The 16,633-nt window shown below is 38.6% G+C and overlaps 1 protein-coding gene across 2 annotated transcripts in view; it reads left to right on the top strand.

Annotated features, from left to right (window-relative positions):
• LOC146513980 (netrin receptor UNC5D-like) overlaps positions 1-16,633 on the top strand; it is a 268,872-nt gene that overhangs the window by 212,369 nt on the left and 39,870 nt on the right. For both annotated transcript variants that reach the window (XM_085168964.1, XM_085168966.1), the window contains exons 3-4: positions 6,000-6,143; positions 6,354-6,457. In XM_085168964.1, the coding sequence (XP_085025090.1) occupies positions 6,000-6,143; positions 6,354-6,457 (248 nt within the window). The remainder of the gene's footprint in view (positions 1-5,999; positions 6,144-6,353; positions 6,458-16,633) is intronic.

Raw genomic sequence — 16,633 nt, 5'->3', positions numbered from 1 at the left:
GTCTGGCCTTCAGCCAACCCTCATAGCCCCCACATGCTGAGATGCATGCCGCAATGTCACATCACACAAACATTTCCCCAAAGCTGGGTTCACATCAGACAGACGCTTTCCTAAAGCTATATCCATCCACCTCAACCCTCAGCCCACGCCGTGTCACCCACTAACTATGTACACAGCTGCCTCAGAAGGATCCCTCTGACAAACAGAATGCTGAAAATCCCCTTTTGCTGTGGCGTTAAGTACGACAGAGACATCCTGTGGACTGAGCTGAGCCGGACTAGTCAGTCCCTGTCGGATCAAGCCACTTGTAGTTGGCGCTGCCTGGCTCTCTTAGGGCCTCTTCATCAACTCAGCCAAGGCAAAACAATAGACTAAAGCTAGTAGGAAGACACCACAGGCCTCATGCCAAATGCACTAAAAGAGAGACAGTGAAGGAAAGAGAGAATGAGAGCAACCCAGAACGGTACGTGAGCATCAGGATTGGTATGTCTCTTGTGAAGGCTAGATTAGAGATATATTAGTGTACATGATTAAAGAGGCAAGAGAAGCTTACTCTTCATTGAGGTCTGTTGTCGGGGCTTTGTGGTGCACTGTCAAAAGCTATTGGCATGAGCCTGAAGGGAAAGCAGAATGAGCACAGGAGGGAAAAAGTGGTAAAACAGAAATAAACGGGCACCTAGGGACAGGCGCGTGCAAGGAAGTGAATGGATGTTAGTATTCCTGAATGCACCATCAGGACCAGCATGACTGAGCAGTTATTGGATAATTTCTCTAACATGGTGTCACTTAGTGGCATTTCAGGACACTTGAAAAAAGGGAATAGACCCTTTGATCTCTGCCTAATGTGGTGGAATCTTCTCGGAATAACTTTCAAAAGAACAGCCAGAGAGACAATACCCACCCTTCCAATTTGGGCTTTTATTACCAGTTTCTCAAGGATTTGTACACATTTGTGAGGGAAAGACATATAAGCATACTGAGATTATTTTTTGTAAGTTTGCTTTTGCATAATTATAAACAGCTTGACAAGGAAGACATCACTTTTATTTTCTTCCTTTTAATTTTTGTTTAATGGTGACTGTGTGCCAGAGAAAGGTGTTTTTGCACTAAGTCTGCAGAGCTGTAGCTCCCTTCACCTCAGAATAAATTTCGCCTGCTTTCAGCTTAAAATTTGGCATCAGGGACAGCAAACTGTTGGGTTTTTTGTTGTTGTTTTTTTTTGCTTCCCTCATCATTAATAATGATGAGAAGCTCTGCATTTGGAGCTCACATCCTCCACCGAGACAAGTGACCTATTATAATCCCGATCTGCCCCAAAATTTAATGAGTTCTTTCTTTCCCCATGTTCCACCTTCCCATCAAGTTTCATTAAATTCACCATTGTGATTTGGTTATCTAACAGATAAAAAAACTGATCATCATCATGTTGCCTGAATAAAGAGGCAATATGACCACCCCATTAACTAGTCTCCTTACCTTTGAATTATTTTCATACTCATAAGCCCAGTGGATCAACTGGACCAGTTTTCTATTGTTCATGCACTGTAGTGTACTTAAAAAAAAAAAAGCTAATCTTTCTGAATTCATACTTAGACAAAATAGTTAAATAATGTTACAGCATTTGGCTGGAATGAAAGAGAAAAACACCACATTACTACTATTTTAGCAGCTCGTATTTTCTCTGTATTGACAATTGCATAGCTTACTCTTAGGTTCAGGGTGTACAGTCATTTGGCGAGGCGTATGTTTTATGGCGCCGCAGCCCTGGCAACCAGTCTGATAAAAAAAAGTCCATGTAAACATCAGCTGTGTAAACAACATTTAGCTCTAAAAATAGAAGAATATGCTGAGAAGTGGACTGCTGGTGAAGTCCAGGCTTTATTTATGCTGTATGCGAATGAGAAACTGCTGACTTGCCTGACTCTTAACCTGCTACTCGGACGTTTACACAGGAACGTAATGCTGAGAGAAAAGGATGAAATTGGATTATAAAGAAGTAAAAAACAACACTGACTGCATATGTGACGAGCTCTGCTGTGCCATCTGTGCCACATGCAGCATTTTAGTGTTTTTGTGCTACAGTGTTATAGCACTAAATATTAAATTGAACTCCCCCCCCTTTCAGCCTGGTTGCAGCCGCTGGGACTTTTTCTGTCTGTCTTTTCAACTTTGTTATAATCATGAACGCACAAAACACAGAGCTGAGATGACATCCTTCATCTTGTTTTTGGAGTTGTTGCTGCTCTGCCAACTGCCAACATCACATTACTGTTACATCTGGCTGCTGTAAATGCTAATAGAGAATAAAACCCTTAAAGGTATGTGGTGAGCAGTCTTTCTCAGAGATTCCCAAGAACGAATGCATTTAATAATTAGTTTTTATTCATCTCTGGCTCTCTTCCACAGTGTGCCTTTTGCCCTGCCTCCCTCAACTTAACCCCAACCCATCAAAGCAGATGGCTGCTGGAAGTTTCTTCCTGGTAAAATTGAGTTTTTCCTTCCTACTGTCGCCAAGTGCTTCCTTGAAGAAGGTTTTCTGATTGTTGGGTTTTTTTCTGTATTATTGAAGGATCTTTACCTCACAGTATAAAGAGCCTTCAGGCAGTTGTTGTTGTGATTTTGCGCTATATAAATAACAGTGAAAATTTTAATAGAACTGTGTGGTTTTAAAGTGCCTGCTGTAAAGGCCGTGTAAAAGTAATAGTAGTGTATGAATGGTGTATGTGTGTTTCCTGAGTTCTGAGTGTCAAAAGAAAATGAGAAGGTCAAAGGGAAACAAATCCACCTGTCCATATTAAAATTGCTGAATTTCAGTGGCACACCAACCCTGCAAATTTCTCATGATTTGATTTGACAAAATTGTACCCCTCAAGGGTGCAATCATGTGTTTTTTTTATTTTCCTGCAGTTAAATGTTCCTCACTCTCACTTAATCAGGACTCTTGATTACGTCTCTAATTTGTAACAGTGGAAGGGAGGAGTGCACTGAGTGTGGGGGCTTATTGCACATAATATCAGCCAGTCATTGCAGAGGATTACAGTGTCTTCAGAGAACATTTCTGTTTAACATTACTTCATTAGGCTCCCTTTGATAACCTTTCATTTCCCATTATTAGTTTTCATTTAATCCCAGCCCATGTCTAAGCTGCCGTCTATGTACGGAATGATGGCAAAAGCCTGTGGAGAGACGACTCCTCTACAAGTGTAGGTCTGTGTAATTAAGCAATAAGCCACATGAGGCCAAGCTTTATGGTGATTTTTGAACAGCTGTTATGAGATATGCTGTTAAGTAAGATTTGTTAGCTGTCCCATAAATCAAAGACGATCTGGCTTTAGGACATTTTTAAAAAAGTTTTACTTATATGGAAATCAAACCATTGTTGATTGAGTGTATACATCAGTAATTACGTTTCTATAAAGAAAATATTCTTGTATGTGGGGAAGTCACCCACCCCCATGCTGGATTCTGATTGCATGCCTACAGATAAGTAATTGAAAACAATGCATCCATACATCCCAGTGTTATTGCTGTCAGTGTAATGTCATTGATAACAGCCTCACAGTTTGCAATTATCTCTCCAAGAGTCATATCAGAGTTGTATTAAAATACTACTAAATGGAGACCCAATTATTTTTCTAGCAAAACACCAGAAGCCAGAGGAAACAGAGTATTAATGCGGCACTGAGCATCCAACTTTTGGCAATTTTTACAGCTGTCTTTTGCAGTTTTTATGATTCCAAGACATAATAGACCGAGAAGAACCAGCTCCAGATGGAGGTTTGTCAGCGAAAAAACTGCCTATGGTGGAAAAAGTCCAATTAGTCCATTGTTAGTTTGTTGGCTTTATTTGACAACAAAATTCATTCCTTTGGTGTACTTCTATCCATGCAGCCTATCCAAGCAGCCACTGGGCAAAAGACAGTGCAGTTGTGTCAGGTCGCCGTTCATCACAAGTCTACCACAGAGAGACAGACAACTAGCCATGCTGGTATTCATACTACCAGATGTAGAGCACCCAGAAAAAAACAAACAGAAAGGTCTCAGTAGTGTTCATTTTAACACTACTATTAGACAAAGTCAAACTCAAGAAGTGATGACATGAGTGCATATAGTTACTGCACTTCATTTACGTTTCTGTTGTAGGTCATTGCTGCTCCAGAATCTACCGTTATGTTACGGCCGAGAGGGCCAGGCTGTGGGTGTGGACTCAAATGCAGACACAGAGGGAGGCAAAACGGGCGTGAACACAGTGCTTTATTTACAGTGCCTAGTTAACTTACAAAGCAGGAAACTATGAATGCTATGAACGGAGAATGCTATGAACGGTGGAAGCTATGAACTGAGAACCAAGAGGTCAAACTATGAACATGAAACTCTGAGTGCTATGACTAGGTGTTAGATTTCATGGATGGATCCTGGGAATGGAAAAAGGGGCAGCGGCTTGGATGGAGGTACGCAGCCACTATAATGAGAGGAGACAAGTAGTCAGTGGCAGTCTAGTGAATCACAGCTGAAGGATTAGACTATGGTGGTTAGGGCTTACGTGTTGCAGGTTAAACTGTCATGCGAGGAGGGGGTGTCCAGGGGGTTCCGGGTGAGGAGTGTCTAGAGAGGGTCCAGAATATACTTGGAGTGAGGGACTTGGCAGGGAATCAGGCAGGTGTAGTCCAATGATGGAAAGGAAGCAACCAGATGACAGAACCAGCGTCCAGGCGGAGATGTGAGTAGTTTAGCTTGGGAAGTGCGACTGCCAGGTGGGTCCTATGACAAAGAAAACACGGTGAGGAGAAACGCAGTAGTTAAGGGCTCTCACAAGGGCTTGGCGGCATAGCACTAACGTGAGTTAGCAGAAAATCTGGCAGAGGTCTGTTGTGAATGCTGGTCTTATATGCTGGTGACTTGATTGGAACCAGGTGTGGAAGCTGATTGGAGTCTCTGCCTGAAGGTGGAGCCCAGCGGAGTGGAAAAACCCCGCACTCACCCGGACCATGACACGTTAGGCTCTAATACTGGTTTCTTTCCAGGGGTGGGTCTTTGTTATTATCTTATTCCACACTGTTCAGGCTTAATTGCATGCTGCTGGGAATGACAACTTTGGTCACTAGAAACTGAACATTAGCTGCCCGTTACTCTGTGTACACATATTAATAAGTCTGTTCAAGCTGGATGGCTGAAATTGAGCTTTCTGCAAGGCTAGACAGACATCACACGTGTTGGGTGAAAGCCACAATTTCCTTGATACCCGATGAAGCTACCCTATTATACATTAATGGTCCAAGCTTGTCATCTTGCGTGCATGGTCTGGCATACTTGATATACAGCACTTTTATATTCTCATCTGTGGTCTCAGAAACTTATCTCATTATGGGTGCATCACAGACAATACCCATCCATTAAAGAATGACCAGAAATGGACCTTTAAATGTTTTTAAAGAAAAAAAACATAATCATGCTGTTCTTCACAACAATAAGAAGCTCATGTGTTCCCCCTCTCAGTTAATGCTTTCGCTGGAAAGCATTTAGTGTCACTTCATTATAAATGGATTATGGTTTACAGGCTGTGTGAGAGAGGATATGAAGGCTCAAAACCAAATATATCTACCACAACAAGAACTTTGCACTGCTGCCCATCTGTTTGCCGGGCAAAAACTTGAACAAGGCTTTGTTAAAGTGCTACTGGTGGCATATATATATTTATGTCAACAATGAAATGGTCTGGTCTGTGACTTAACCAGATGAAAGCATAACATCCAGCTACACTTTCATCCGGACAACATTTTAAATTGTTGTCTAAACAAAAATCCCTGAAAATGATTTGATTTGACAAGCAGACTGTCCTCCATCTCCTCCTGGCAAATGGCAGATCTGTTTACTGCTGATAATCTTATCAGATTCAAATTTCACTCATCATCTTGTCCCTGCAAATCTTCATCTCTTTGATTGATCATTCCTGCAATATAATGAAAGCTAATCTAAACAATCATGCGTTTCGCCTGCAGGGTTGAAGATCCGTGAAGTGATGATCAACGTGTCGCGTCAGCAGGTGGAGGACTTTCATGGCCCAGAGGACTACTGGTGTTTGTGTGTCGCCTGGAGTCACCTGGGAACTTCCAAGAGCCGCAAGGCAACAGTCCGGATTGCCTGTAAGCGAAACCATGTCACTTTGATACCAGCCTGACCTTACTGTGTCTGCGAAGGTTATTTGACTTTAAACCAGTGAGGGGATTATATAGAAAGCATTCATTGTACATACATAAACAGAGAAGGTCACACATGAAACAATTGTGCATATATGTTTGTTTGCTCCTTCGTGCTATTCTTCTATAAAGCAGGCTGTTTATTCTCTTGTCTAGACCTGCGGAAGAACTTTGAGCAGGACCCCCAAGGCACCGAGGTGCCTCTGAATGCCATGATTGTGTTGCATTGTCGTCCCCCAGAGGGAGTGCCTGTGGCTGAGGTGAGGGCTTTCTTGCACTTCAAACAAGTAACGTTTTCTCCTGTGTTGCTTGGAGAGAAGCCGTCATCCGTCTGCTTTACTCACAGTATAGCTCTGTTTACGTGACATGTTGTTTTGTTTCTCTCCAGCCACAGCAAATCCAGGACACATCTGTAATTTTTTCTCTTCATTTCAGTGTAAACAAGACTAATACTTGATGAGCTGACACAATTAATGTATTCCTTTCACTTTTGCTATCTTTGTCTGTTTTCTGAGGGTGAGTATTTGTGTATCAGCATGTCTGATAGAGAGTACCCGTCACTGCTATTTTAATTTTTACTATGAATATAAAATGAGGCTCTCATGGACAGTCCTGTTGAGTGGTGCTTCTGTGCTGTGATGCTGCGCGCCTTCGTGTGGAAACTCAGTAGGGTGATGTGTCAATATCAAAGCCTGCGTAACCAAGCATCTGAAGCTTTGCATTTACTTAAAGGGGCAGTCTGTGATCTATGTAAACAAGATGACAGCACATTTCTAAGCACAGGACACAAACCCTCCCATTACTCCCGAACTGATTGACGTGCGTTTGCATAAACCGACCAATACGTTTTCTGATGCTAATGGATAAAGCTTTGTGGAGGTCAGTAATGTTTGCAAACACACTGACTTGTTCTTTAATCATAACTTCCGTTTGCATGTCTTCCAGCTCTTTTATATGAAACAATAGAACAGTTAAGAGTTGACATTTTATTTACAGTATGCATCTATACTGGCAGGGTCACTGGCATGTATATTCCCAGTATTATATAGTATATATAACTATTTGTTTTGTTTTGGTCTTTTCTGAGCCACAGCTGTCTAATTCTCAGTTTTAGTATAGTGTAGTGTAAATAGCTCTGAGATTTTGGACATACTAAAAAGAAAAGAAAATATTACATTATGTGTGATTTTGGACACAAAATGCCAAAATATCCAGACTTGGCTGTTTGAACAGAGCTGTTCTTAATCTGTTTGTCCTTCTCACTCATTGTTAGTCTTGTTAAACTTAGGAGTTATCTGTCTCCATTACAGGGAGCAGCACCTTTCAGAAACAGATCCACTTAATATTAATTATTCACTAAATTATTCACTCATTCCTGTTTACAGGATTTAACTTGGGAAAATATGCTACATAGCCAGATAACATTAACTTTAATATCAGATAGTATTTGTTTGATGCATAGTTATATATGTTCTCATTAAGTAATATTTAATTGTAGAGCTTATTCATTGCTTCTGGTAGCTATGTAAAATATATAACATTAACATTACAACCAAATCACCTGTTATATTCCCACTCATAGTAATGAGTCATTCATTAATTGCTTAGAAGAACTGGTAAAAGTTCACATCAATGACAGGCCCATAACATCTGCAGTTACCACAGACCATGGGGTGTCAATTAAATGTGGAAAGGCAAAGTGAGCCCCTCTCCAATGTATTCTTTTTCCACTTTGAGGGACCCAATTAAAATGAATATCAATGGAAATGAGGGACACTGCTGATAGGGGTTAATAAATACCAGTAGGGTCCAACCATCAGCTACAGTACTATTTAATAAGGAAAGAGTCTCACTGGGATTAGAAAAATCATTTTTTATAAGTGTCCTAAGTCCAAAAAAGTAATAAGTAAAGATGACACCATGTTTTCTGATGTCTGCAGGCTTGAGGCAGTGTTTTGGTTTATAGTAAAGCAAAATGTCGTCACTGATGTTATATCAGTGATTTCTGGAATGCCAAAGCAGCAAGATAGTATACGATGATGTAACGGGGTATTTTCAATTTTTATATTTTAAATCTTTACAAGTTATTATTTATTAATATATTTTGTATTTATTACTTAATCAGCAGACTTTTTATTCTTATTATTTTTATTTTGTCAGTTTTATCAAAGCAACTGACCACATGTATGAATTAATAAAGTTCAGTGAAATGAAATGAAAAGACCAGGGGTTAAGCACTGTCTGCCGTACTGAATATTGTTTATGGATATTTGAAAATTTGTATTGCTCAAACATTTTCTTTTGTGTGCTTCATTGTTATGTCTGTCATGTTGTGATCTGTCATATTAACAAACTGTTCTTAAGCCATTTGTTTTTTCAGAATCCAAATCGATGCTTTAGAATTCCTTAAAGGTGAAAATGGACTCCATTTCAAATTGTGTGTGTGTGTGTGTGTCCGTGTGTGTGTGTGTGTGTGTGATGAATGATTCAGCTCACACAAATGGAGCATCGGTGTACCACGAGTCTCCCCAATGCATTGTGGTCATCAAACTCCTCATGCATTCATTAATGTGACTCCGGCTAACAAAGAGAATGGTTATAGTAAATAATGCAGTGACAAATCCAGCTCTCTCTAGTATGACTTGCACTGAGGGAAGAAAAAAAAACTACTGACATCCAGAGTTGGAGATGTGGCAGTAATTTTTTTTTCTTTTTATGACTTTAGACATTGCTGAGAGCCTTTTTTGTATCCAGCACTGTGAAGGAGAGAAGCTCAAGCTCAGCTAAAGTTTGAGTTTTAAGGAATTGAGGTCATGCAGCATGATCTGTTAAACCCTGTTTGTATTCTGAGGGATATTTATTTTGGCCATGACATTTATCTGAACGTCCATACTCCCACATTCAGCTGGAAATTAATACTTGTGATGTTGAAGAAATGTGAACAGTTAACTTTTTGGAGCTGATATTAAATGCACAGTTGACAAAATGCAGATTTAATACGCTCCAACTTTCTAGGCTGTTTTAATACATTAATGCTTTACATCTGACTGTAAAGCTTGAAATCCCTTTATGTCACTGCTCTGTTCATGATCTCAGAGGCAATGCCATCAGTGAGGGAGAGGGAACTTTATCTGCATCTTGCTGTAACTAAGCCACCCGGGAGTTTACTGGGCTGCTGTGTAGGATGTTAATGAAAACCAGAGAACGCCATATTATCTGTCCCAGCAGTGACAGAGGCAATAATCTGTGCACAATGCAAGTCAGACCACAGAAAATGGATCATAGTAAAACAGCTTAAGTCTGCTTCAGTTTATTGGTGACAAGAGTTTTAACTGGCTCTGCTTTTTAGAGACAGAACAGTTACCAGCACATATTATACTCAACTGTGTTATGTTTAAGTCGTTACATTTTGCCATTGACAGAAGAAACAAAAATATTATGTCCTTACATAATATTTTTGTAATTAAATGTCACTGTTTCTGAATAAAAACAATCTTGTTTTGAATTAGTAGTTATTTAGTTAAACTATTAATAGCACTTTACAGCTCGGTGATAACATGGTAAATGTGGGGTAATCTCAGAGAAAAGTCAACACTTAAGTAACAATGCAATAGTTTATTTTGATAGCAGTATGGTAACCTGCTTACAAGACAGCTGGTATTTTTCAGTGTAATATTTGGATTTAAGAAATTATCTGTCAGAGGCATTTGGAGTTTTTTTCATTTTGAGTCTTTTATTGTCCTTTCTGTTGTCTAGCTTGTGTTACAATTTCTACATCTGGCCTTGTTTCCTGCTTTATTTTGAAAGTCTTGTGTTGCTATGTTCAATGCGTTTAGTTTTGCTCTTCTTCTTTGACATCGTTATGTTGATTTGTGTCAGCTGTTTCCCCATGTGTTTCCACTTCCCCTGATAACCTCCAGTGTGTATTTAGTCTGGGTGTTTTCTTTCAGTCTTTGTGAGGTTGTCTGTGTCACAGTCATAGAGTGAGATGGAGGACCCAACTGCAGACACAGAAGGAGACAGGACTAAGGTTAAACAAAAAGCAAGCCGTTTATTATGGCTGGTAAACATGAATACAAAAATCAAGCAAAGGCGAACAGGAGCGACACTAAACTGAAACCTAAACTGGGGAAACTAAACTATGAACTGTGACTAAACTGTGGTAACTATGAAAACAGACATGAACACTGTTCTGCCAAGGAACATGTGAGCAACTGCGATGAGGAAAAACAAGAACAAGAAACATAAACACGACCTGAGCAGAATCATGCAATACATGGGACAGATGACAAAGACTGAAAGAAAACACACAGAATAAACACACATTGGAGGTGATCAGAGGAAGTGGAAACACGTGGGGAAACAGCTGACACAAATCAACATAATGACATACAGGAGAAGAGCAAAACTAAGCACACTGAACATAGCAAACAAGACTTTCAAAATAAAACAGGAAACAAGGAGAGATGTAGACATGACAACTAATAATAGCAATAGAAGAACTTAACATATCTCCAAATACAATATAAGAAATCAAAAATACAAAAATAAACTCCAAATGCTGGGTCATAGACATTATCCTAAAGGAATAAAAACTGGATTCTTTCGCTTTACAGGCTGATATCAACCTAAAACCTTCAATATCACATTAAAATTCTCTAGTAAGGTTATACTATATAACAGGTATAAAAATATTGTGACTTCTCAGATATACTTGTCCTTTTCATCTCTGTTTAAAACTGAACTTAACCATGTCTTTAAAATATAAACCTCCCGTTTCTGTTTCACTTCATGATAACATTGCCTAAAATTGGAAATGCAAAGCTAAATAGTCACTTTCAGTGTAATATTCATGAGTTAAGCATGAATACTGTGGCAGTTTTAAAGTACAGTGGCACCACTGGGATCTGGGATTTTAATAAAATTAAGGATGCCACATATTAAAGTAAACATCTAATACATATAATCTAATATATATGTGATGCCTGAAGGTTGTTTACATTTATTGATGAGTAAATATATGATGCCGTTGCTGCTGGGAACACACTGCGAACACAACTGAAGAGCTTTGCAGGGGAACAAAAGTTAAAGACTAACATCTTTAAACAACCTGACCACATGGCAAAATAACCACTTGTTCAGCAAAGCATTAACTGACTTAATTTGTGCACTGTTCACATTATAAACTTTAGATACTGAAAAACACATAGACTGAACTGCCTTTATAACTTAGCCATCTGTTCAGCTTTACAGAAGTCGTCTAGATCTAAAACATGTTGTCATTTAAAATATAGCAAATCTATAAAAAGTGTCACGTAAATCCCAACCAGCTTTGTTCCCATGTAAGTTAGATTCTCAATTGTCCCATTTTTCTGCATTTCTACTTTTTTTCACAATGTTGTCAATCCCTGAAGGTTCAACTCAGTGTTTTACAGAGGGATTGTTCGTATCACTCATAGACAACACTTTTTCTAGCTGTTAAAAGTAGAGTGACAACAAAGATTTCCAAAATCTTCTCTGTGAAATCGTTAAACTCTTAAAATGTCAAGAAAATATACAAAAATTTTCAACATTGCTATACCCAGTGTTCAGATTTATAGATTTATGAAAGAGTTTCCAATTTCAGAAAAAAAGGGCAAGTGAGTAATTATGTAATCAGTGCCTGTATTGTACATGTTTGACATGCAGAGAATGAACAGCAAAAATATCATGCTGGAGAGATTAAAAGGTTAGCAGCTAACTAAAGGAATAAATGCTTTCAATTATTACCCACCCAAGTATTCCCCAGCATTCCAATCATCAAGCCACTCATCCTGAGACATTTAGATTGCTTGAAATATATTTATTAAGTGATAAGCATAACGTTTCCAGAGATGGTGAACAGATAATCCAAGAACGCCCTGAAAGTTTAGCCACTCCTGCCTCCAGAACAGGCGTCCGTCAGATTTGGTGGATTCATTTGTTTAATGTGATTTCATGAAAGCTGTTGTTGCACTGAGAAAAGGCCAAACATGACTGAGGGGAGGCTGAGAGGGTGCAGGCATGAGTGAAGGGAAGGAGGGGAGGGGCGGTTAATGAAGCGCAATCTTAATTGAATCAGATGGTACAAAACTTACTGCAATGCTTTGTAATTGTCTTCATGTCGCTTTCACTTCCCATTTAAATGATTGTAAATGTAGGTCATTACATCTGCTTTCAGAATAATCAAGTGTTTAGGCCAGATGCTGAGGGAATTGAAATGACTTCTCTGTTAAGTTTAAGATGATACCTTTCTGCAAATAAACAAAGCCCTCCAGACTTGCCGGCTCTCTCACCTCAACAGCTTTACACAGCTTGAATTTATCAGAAAATTAAGCTCTGCTGCATGCTTCATAGACACAATGCTGATGATGTGATGCTGTTTTCCTGGCTTTATTGTATTTGCTTTCTCAACCAAGAGTGAAAAAGAGCAAAATATACTGGTATGTATGAGTGACATGTAGAGGTCAGTACGGTGACCTTGACACCATGCCAATAGACTGCCGGCGCAGCTAGGTCAGGTGTTCTGTAGTGCAACACTAGTTGCTGCAATCTAAGTGGGACACATTTGCCAATTAAGCAAATATGTTTCCTGTCGTCCCCGGGCGCTGGCTTATCAGGCTCATTTGAGCGTTCCTGCCATCTCATCAGCATGTGCATCTCTCCATAGTTTTTGACTCTAGGACCAACAGAGAGTGTCTCGCACTCCAGGATTATACTCTTCCCTGAAAGTGAGGGAGGGTCAGAATGAGACAGATTAATCAAAGCAAAATCACAAGAGGAAAAACCAACCAGAGAACAAAGAGATTATTTTAATTTACTTCACTGTAAGAATTTCCTGAGATAAAGGTCCCAAAAAATAAAAAGTCACCACCAAAGAGGATTTGTCTGATCACAGCGAGGATAAAGAGATAATTATTGGTCAGTTTTATTGAATAGTACAACAGCTGCTGTTTAATGGTTTAATTAAGCTTCATCTTTCTCTTCTTATTATGTCCTTTCACAAATCCTTTTTTTCAATCTCAGATGCCCTTTACCACGATGTGAATGAGTCAAACACCATCACAGTTTAGAAATTAGGATAATGTTAGCATGAAAACAAATCATTACATTAATCTCTCAGTCTGCTTCTTTTCTGTTTTTGTTGCCTGTTAAATTCTATCCACAAACACAAACACCCACACTACTTCTAAAAGTGTACATGTGCATCTTTTTTTAATCACATATAACTTTAAAAATCTTAAGTTAAGAAACTAACATATATAATACAACTGGAACACACTGATTCAAAAAGAAAGCACATTCCTTACAGCGAAAAAGTACGAAACTTGGAATCATTTTCTGAGACAAACAGCAACCTAACTAATTGAATGGCATTGCAGTAAGGATGAGAGAGATCTATACACCAGCAATCCATACTTTACCACTCAAACATGGGTTACTTTCTATCAATACCACTTAAAAAGAGTTGATTAGAAACGTTTTTGTAAGAGTGGTTGTAAGGATGAGCTCGGAAACCTAGATGTCCACATCACAGCCATCCTCCTTCATCTCGGTTTTATAAATAATATAACATGTTGAGCTGTGAAATGGCAGTCACTTTTTATTTTATATTAATTATGTTGAATAATAATTTTGTAATGCACTTGTGAACACTGGATGTTTGTGTACATAGACCAGCAACCTTCATAAGTAAGAAGATAACAAAAGGGAACTAATGAAGAAATAAAATTCCAACATACCTTTATGTGAGACCAAAAATGTAAAAGAAACATGTATCTTTACAATACTGCAGCGTTTACTGTAAAACTCATGTAATAACAGCCTTAGTTCAGTCAACATAAAATGAGCTGTCTAATGAATCTCCACATACTTGACAACTTCTGTCTTCAGGAGTCAGTGCTTATTGTTTGTATAACACATTCTGGAGTGTACAACTGAAATGTTTAATCTCTAGTTACTGTGGAGTGGCACAATGGGTTTGCATGTGTGCCAGTTTCTCTGAAGTTTGCTGTCTTAGTTGGCAAGCAGTGCCTTCTCAGTTTCAACTGGTGATGTAAATTTAACAGTTTTAAAATTGTCCTTCTTTGTAGGCTTATGTGTGAGAGAAGTAAAGCTAGGACAGAAAAGCATCAAATGCAACTCTGTTTTTACTGGTACTGGTACCATTGCATGACTAATGCGTAATAAATAGTAAATAAATAGTTTCTTTGCCAATGTCATTATAAGAATACATTTTGGCTTCTTTTTTCAGCTACTGAATATTTGGTTCCTCTGCATCTCCTGGTTTTAAATGGATCTCTAAAGGACTGATTAGCTAGGATTTGTCTTAGGGCAGAATATTTTCACGACTAATTTTAACACACCAAGTTTGGGAAAGCCTAAATGCTAAACTCAAAGCTTTATAGCAGATGAACTGTTAATGTCACAGTGACTTTTACCTACAATCTATGTCACAGAATACCTCAACCAGCTAACTAGCCATCTATATCTACAAATACATACCTACAGTGTGTCCTGGAAACCCTAATAAGTAATTAAGTTTTCCTTGTCAAGTTGAACAAATTAGGTTAAATGAAACGCTGCTGAGTAAAAAGCCCCAAGAGTCGATTTGAAATGTTCTCCAGGACGACTCTGGCATCAAAGTGCTTCTTTACTGGCAAGGGGCTAATCCTATCGGACCTACATTTTCAATAATTCCCGATTTCCCAGTGGTTAGAGTAGAAAAAATAAAAAGTCATGAATGTTTGATAGCTCACTCTACTTAGGAAAGATAGCATCATTTCAATTACCCTGATCTTAAACAGCAAATCTTCTGGCATTTCATGGCTATCTTTCATAGATTTTTTTTTTGTTTTAACTAGGGATGCAACGATACCAATTTTTTCAAACCGATACGATACCGATACTTGGATCTGAGTACTTGCCGATACCGAGTACAAAAACCGATACTTCTACCACACACACACACACACAAATGCAATGAATTGGAAGACATGTTTTATTTTATTCTCTGCCAATAATAAATAATATCTTAATAAAAATGACCACAAAAAAATTTCAAGTGAAAAATAAGCACTTCTCTTAAATTATTGCAGAGTCTCCACATTGTAATTTAACAAAATATCACTGAACTATTGGCACTGTCTCGAGCCTTCAGAATAATAAATAAACACTTCTGTTTGGAATAAAATAAATACAAATTAGGTTTGAGAATAAAATAAACTTTTCAATTATTGCAGAGTGTCCATATTATAAACAAACAAACAAAATAACGAAAGTATTTGGCATTGACGAACGAACTCCCCATCTGCCCGTGGATCATCAGTCCACTGTGCCGTTAAACCAAGGACTGACATCGTGCACACACTGCTTGTCTTTACCTCTTTAGAAAGTTTTGGCACCATTATCTCCCTGATGTGTGGGCGGCTGGGAATTTCATATCGCAGCTCGAGTATGCTGAGAAGACGGTGCAATCCTATGTTTTCCACGACCGGCATTGGCTGGTCATCCAGAGCAATAAAATGAGTCAGAGCCTCTGTTATTTTAACTGCCCGTGGATTTTCTCTTGACATTTTTCATTGGTTTTCCAAAACCTGAGTTAAAGTTGGCTGTTCTGTTTAGCCTAGCTACAGCAGCCTCCAGTTTCTCTTTTTTTATCTGGAGCCGCCAGTCTCACTCGTCTAACCCTGTGCCTGTTTAGGGTGGGATGTCCCCCTAGTGGCCAATCGAAAAAAATACAACAAAAATGACAATCCACCCTCTGATTAATGAAATAAGTTAGTATCGGTTCGTGGTATCGGTTAACTTTTACGAGTTAACCGATACCACATTTTACAGTATCGGTCCCGATACCCGATACCAGTATCGGTATCGGTGCATCCCTAGTTTTAACTGTAATATATAATTTATCACCTGCATAGGTAGAGAGCTACAATAAACACAGGGAAAGGTGGGGAAGGGTAACATAAAGTATCATATAATACAGTGTCATTCCCGTGCCAAAAAATGCAAATTTTGGAGCTTTTAATGTTGAGTTGCATTTTTATTTCAGATTTTGGACCTTTCATTTGAGTTGAACGCAAGAGAAATGTGGTTCTGTTTTAAATGTATCATGTTGTCATATAGTCCTGTCATTTAGTCCAGTTATAGCACCGCAGTGATTTACCTTTGTATTGTTTTTTTCACTTTGACACTTAAATGTGGTGTAAATGGGAAAAATGCTTTCCTCCATTGTTTTGATATCTAATTTATGAAAAATTTCCACCTGCATGTGGAAGAAATTAGGTTTGTCATTGTGTTATGTAAAAGATGCAGATGTGAGTTCTTATTTTAAACAATGCAATTTGTTTTGCTCGGTGTTTCCTGTGGTGACATATTATCCACTTAATATTGAAATATATTTAATTTACACGGTG

Source organism: Neolamprologus multifasciatus, chromosome 7 (genome assembly GCF_963576455.1).
Source record: "Neolamprologus multifasciatus chromosome 7, fNeoMul1.2, whole genome shotgun sequence".
NCBI classification, from domain to species: domain Eukaryota; kingdom Metazoa; phylum Chordata; class Actinopteri; order Cichliformes; family Cichlidae; genus Neolamprologus; species Neolamprologus multifasciatus.
Note: the sequence above shows the minus strand (reverse complement) of the source record. Positions and strands in the feature narration are given on the sequence as shown.